Here is a 6,000-nt window from a genome sequence, read left to right as displayed (position 1 = left end):
AGTTCCCCATAAAACATGACTTCTGTGCCAAGCTGAAAGATATAGTTCTAATATCTTCTGTAAGACTGCTAGACTCTTTGTTGTTCCAAGGAAGCATTAATACATTTCGCCAAAACAGTATTTTACTCTATGTTAATGTGCCCAACCAAAACTTAGGGGAATATTCACAGAGCTGGGTGACTTTGAGTAGCTCACTGCATGAGTAGCTTAAGGTATTTCACAATGGTTTTCTTACTGCCTAGGTGTAAATGATAGAAAATAGTATAAATGGGTGATATATTACTGCCAGTTAGAATAGAAGAAATTCCTATTTGTTTTGTGGAAAAACAGGCCAACTGATAGACTTGCTCTTTTGAGAGTGCAAACCATTATTTTAGATCCTGTGTGTAACTACGAGAACTTTTTCTGTTATGTGTTCACAAAATGTAAGCTTATAGACTATATACCACAGCCAACATTTTTGATTTGCAGTTATATACATTTTGGGAATTTATCTTATGACGGGCATGTGATTCATTGAAATTACATTTTTCTTTAGAGGATTTGCCATGTATCCACAAAAATGTTCATGGTCAGAAGCAGTTAATTACTATCCATACTACCCTTAACTCAGAGTTGGTCCAGAGATTATATTGAACAGTTTATGTAATAAAACAGTTGATTGAGTCAGTTTTCTAAGTCAGAAACTGTTATAAATTTGCTGCCATTTTAAAATGTTGATATTCTTTTAGGGTTGGAGCAAGCATTCTACAAGCAACAGTGATTCCATCATGGTTCTCTGCAGCCCAGCAGCTCTGCTGATAGTACTGGGTGAGTTCAGAACATATATAAAACCATTGGGAAATGTTCACACCCAAACAACACTTAAAATGTAGACCTTCCACCTGGGAGAAAACAAAATCAAGGAAAAAATTTAACGAAGATCCATCAGTAAGTGAGAAAATGAGAGTTCAAAGTTGTAACATGAGCTTAAATAAATACCCAACTTTCAGATTTACCTTGATCTCGATCCAAGCTCCTTTCTTATATATGGCAAACCTAATAACACTAAGCTAGATTTCTTTCATTAGTATTTTCTTAGGACTCCCTTGTCCTGCATATCACAAACACTATAAAAAGAACAGAAAACTGCTGCCAAACCTACAATGCATCATAATAACTACTACCCCATGACCAAGCATTACTGACAATAAACGCTAGACCCCATTTTCAAACAGGATAGCTAAAATGGTGATGGACATTTGCAAAGCAGAGTAGTTTTGAACTTATAAAGACAATATATGCTTGCATTTTGCAAGATATGGGCTTCTGCGTACATCTGTGCGAACTGTAGCCAATGCTTGTTCTAATGCAGAGGAAAAGAATGTCTTACCACACCATAAAACATACCCACCAACAGCCCATAACACTGCAAACTCACTCACCTGTCAGACAGATCCTTTGGGTGCCACCAGATTGCCATATACCCCAGTCTGAACTTACTTTAAACACATGTTGGCTATCCTTAAAAAAATGAATCCACTCTTACTACCACTGCCATTCACCTGATGGCATCTCAAAAATGAAGCTAAATCTTATGGGAACAGAACAAACCTGACAAGAATGAAATAAAGAGATAATAAAAAGGTCATGGGGAGAAAGAGCAAACCAGTGTGTTGTGATAAGAGGTTGTTGGTAGATTTTGCGGTTTATGCGGACTGATCAAGTATGTAGAAAATACATAATTCGAAAATATCCCACAACATGTGTATATTGAGAACATGTAGTGTAAATAATTAAGGAAACAAAAGATACCATCAAAACACAATTTCAACAATGTATACACAAAAAAAGAACCATACTATCTGATATTTTTATAATATAAAAATGATATTTTATTGATGATCCATTAGATACTGAAAATGTCATTTAATGCTAAAACAATACCTCATTTATACTAATTCCTTCATATCGTCATTCATATCTTCATTCATACAGTGTACAAACAACACACAAAATAATTCACAATATTTTTCAACAAGGACAATGATGATAATCAATAGCTTTTACTCATAGTCATAGTAAATGAAAGAAAAGGTGACATCATGATGATAAACTGTTGTGTTTGTTCTATGCTCGTTTCGGCACCAGACAGCGCCTTCGTCAGGAAATGAAGGCACAATGGATCAGAGTTGAATTCTGTGAAAAAACATGTATTTCAGATACAATGTTCTCACTATATGATACATTTCTGTGCCACCAGAAGGGCGTGCATTACTCATTGTTTGCATTTAGAGAGGCGGTTTAAAGACAGCCAGTGTGAATTGATACAACCGGATAGATAGAAAAAATGTGTCCCAGTCCGTGAAAAGATAAAGCACAATGAAGCAAGAAAGGGAATTGTCACCATGTGAGGTAGCAAGATTAGATTAAATAAATTTGCCCAGTGTTCAACTTTAAAAATATAAATTTGTGAGAGGGTTTGTAAGAATTTTAACCTTATTTTACTCATCAGGATGAACAGATTGTATCTTTAACTACTGTGAGCTATGAAGCAGTCACTGTGTCTGGCCCAGGATGAGGATAAACTGTAAGGATAAGGGATAACCTATGTTAATGTTTGTTCTATTACACGTAATGATGAATTTAACAGACATTTTATGTACACCTTGAACAATCGTCTATGCATTAATCAGACCGTCCGTGGTGGAGCATATCAGAGATGTGGCTTGTGTAAGGCCTTTACTACCATGGTGTGGTTGAAACACTTACTTTTGCATTTCACTGGTATCAAACATGGAAATGCCTGGTAAGCTATATATTTCAGGGTTCGGCTGGCAATTCTTACAGGACCTAAAGTCTCCACAAAGTGTCAAATGTACAATATATAGAGCAGTCAATTAGGTGTCAGGTCTAAAAACAAAACACATAAATCTATATTACCCACTGGCGGTCACCAGTAGGTAGCTGTAGTTAGGACCTTTTTCTATTTAATACGCTTTTTTTCTTCAGCCAATATCTTTGGCGCCTTTTCACGAATCTTCGCAACATTTTCAAAACGAATGGTTCCCTCAAGTCAGCTCCTGTCTTGAAACATTTTGGGGTAATTCGTCAAGTGGAGGACAAGCAAAAAGGTGGGTCCCACAACAAGTGTCCCCAATGTTAATTTCCGTAGGCACTATAGGCAAAGCTACAGCCCGAACTGCTGAACTTAATTGCACCAAATTTGGCAAAACAGTAGGTCTTGATTCCTAAAGTGTGCTTCTTTTTAAATGGTGAAAATCTGTTCAGTAGTTAATGAGAAATTGAAAAAATAAAACGCAAACCCTGTGGATCACGAGCTTCATTCTGATTGGCTGCCAACACTCCAAACCAGGAAGTGTTGGCAGCCATCTTGCATAAATCAGTTAAAACATTATAAAAACAGGACAAGGGGGTTTGGTAGAAACACTCTGACCCAGTAGGCCTGCTCAGGGGGTTCCACAAGGATCCCGAGGGCCCAAAAAAGTAATCGCGCTGGGTGTGTTAATCCAGCCGAAAAAGATTTTAAAAATGAAGCACAGACTCCGGCGCTTCATTCTCTATAAGGCCCCGGGTGGGTCAGGTCCCGGGGGCAATACCTAATTATGCAGCCCCTGTGTGCTTAGTTTATGATATGTGGGGCTCCCCGCACAGCCCGGGGGGGGATAGAGCATCCGCACCAGGCCCGAGGGACCACTAGCTCCCCATGGCATACGTAAATGAAGTGCAGGTACATTGACCACCACCTCCCTGGGGTTGTGAAAATGATGGGAGGGTTCCCCCTCCTGGTGCCCTGGGGACTGCCACCCCCAGGGCTGGGTCCTGCAATGTCCCGGGGTGCCCACACTCAGGACATTGCCATTTGCTATGACAGGGCGGGTGCATGGCTCCCACCCTGTCAAAGCAAACTTCTGCTTTGTACATGGATGCAAGAGCTAGAAACCTCTCGCTTCCAGGCACTTCTTTTGTTTCTTTCTGCACATCTCTTGCGTCTTTCTGTACCCCACATGCCTCTTTCTGCAACCCTCTTCCCTCTTTGTGCACCCATCTTGCCTCTTCCTGCACCTCGGTTCTTTCTACACGTATTTTGTGTCTTTCTGCACGTCACACTTCTTTCTGCACACATTTTGCCTCTTTTTGCACTCCTCTTCCCTCTTTCTGCAACCTTCTTGCCTCTTTCTGCATCTCTTTTGCTTGTTTCTGTTCTTCTTTTGCCTCTTTCAGTACCCCTATTGCCTCCTTCTGCAACTCTGTTGCTTCTTTCTGCACCTCTCTTGCTTCTTTTCACACCTCTCTGCTTCTTTCTGCACCCCTCATGCTTCTTTCTGCACCCCTCATCCCTCTTTCGGAACCTCTGTTCCTTCTTTCTGCACTTCTTTTGTTTCTTTCTGCACCTCTCTTGCTTCTTTCTGTACCCCTCTTGCTACTTTCTCCACCCCTGTTCCCCATGTTGTATCTCTGTTGCTTCTTTCTGTACTTCTCTTGCCTCTTGCTCCATCCCTCATCCCTCTTTCTGCACATCTGTTGCTTCCTTCCGCACTTCTCTTGCTTCTTTCTGTACCTTTGTCCCTTCTTTCTGCAACCCTTCTGCCTCTTTCTGTACCACTCTTGCATCCTTCCGCACCTCTGTTGTTTCTTACTGCACTGCTCTTGCTTCTTACTGCACCTCTCTTGCTTTTTTCACACCTCTGTTGCTTCTTTATGCACCACTCGTGCTTCTTTCTGCACCCCTCATCCCTCTTTCTGCACCTCTAATTCTTCTTCCGGCACTTCTTTTGTTTCTTTCTGCACACTTCTTGCACCTTCTGCATCTTATTTGCTTGTTTCTGCTCTTCTTGTACCTCTTTTTGTACCCCTCTTGCCTCCTTCTGCAACTCTGTTGTTTCTTACTGCACTGCTCTTTCATCTTTCCGCACCTCTCTTGCTTCTTTTCACAACTTTCTTGCTTCTTTCTGTACCTCTCTTGCTTTTTTTACACACATGCAAGTGCAGAAAAGGGCTGCTGGCCTCTAAACTGCCATGCCCTATTATTTGCTGGGGACTTAGATGCAGTTTTAATCCCCCTACCCTATTATGTACTAGGGCCTTACAGGGGAGGTCATGCCAATCACAGGGGTACCCAAACCCATAGTGTACGCTAGTGTATGTAGGTGTTTTCACTGTATTCTAAGTGTCTTCCAGCATAGCACTGGATCCGGGCCTAGTTAAGCCGAGTCCAGGTTCAGTCAGAGTTAGTTACCACCAGTACCGGTCAGAAAACAAGTTGGGGGGTGCCAGGGCAAAGGATGACTTTGCAACAAGACCTCTTTCTGCACCTCTGTCGGTTCTTTCTGCATATCTCTTACTTCTTTCTGCACCTTTCTTCCTCTTTCTGGACTTCTGTTGCCTCTTTCTGCATTTCCCTTGCTTCATTCTGCACCTTTCTTCCTCTTTCTGCACATGTTCTATCTCTGTAGGAAAAGTTAGAAATTAGCATTTACAAAACCTTAGAAATTCACAGAAAAAAACATAATTTTCAGGGACGTTCCAGTTAGAAATTAGCATTTAAAAAACCTTTGAAATTCACAGAAAATACTATAGGTTTCACAGACGTTATAGTTTGAAATTAGCATTCAAAAAACCTTAGAAATTTACTGAAAAAAACATAGGTTTCAGGGACGTTATACTTAGTTGGACATTTCACTCGTACAAAACCAAAGAAATGTGTCCGTTATAGTTAGTTGTGCTATCTATAACTTGCGCCCCTGCAATGCACTGCTGATGATGTCATATTACATCATTCATGAAATGGTCAGTGACATCACTGATGACATCTCAAATGATATCACTTATGACATTATTTAGTGATAGTGTGTCTGAGGTTCGGGACGTGGTCTGTGCGGGATCGGGGGCAACTGAGGGCAGTGGGCCACCAAATGTTGTCCCATGCAGAGGCGGAGGGTCTGAGGACAAGAACTTCTGTTTTCTCTGAGTTAAGCCTCAGGCAGGGATGTATGTTGT

The 6,000-nt window shown here is 40.9% G+C and overlaps 1 protein-coding gene across 3 annotated transcripts in view; it reads left to right on the top strand.

Moving 5' to 3' along the window:
- The first annotated feature begins 729 nt into the window (after positions 1-729).
- Positions 730-6,000, top strand: part of LOC144770641 (otogelin-like protein) — a 202,146-nt gene continuing 196,875 nt past the window's right edge. For 2 of the 3 annotated variants that reach the window (XM_078655337.1, XM_078655336.1), the window contains exon 1: positions 736-810. In XM_078655337.1, the coding sequence (XP_078511463.1) occupies positions 771-810 (40 nt within the window). In that variant the 5' untranslated portion in view covers positions 736-770. Of the gene's footprint in view, positions 811-6,000 lie in introns of all 3 variants that reach the window. The other variant, XR_013598964.1, reaches the window with a different exon arrangement.

Source organism: Lissotriton helveticus, chromosome 7, assembly GCF_964261635.1.
Source record: "Lissotriton helveticus chromosome 7, aLisHel1.1, whole genome shotgun sequence".
Classification (NCBI taxonomy): Eukaryota; Metazoa; Chordata; class Amphibia; order Caudata; family Salamandridae; genus Lissotriton; species Lissotriton helveticus.
The sequence above is the reverse complement of the archived record's forward strand: the minus strand, read 5'-3'. Positions and strand labels throughout refer to the sequence as shown.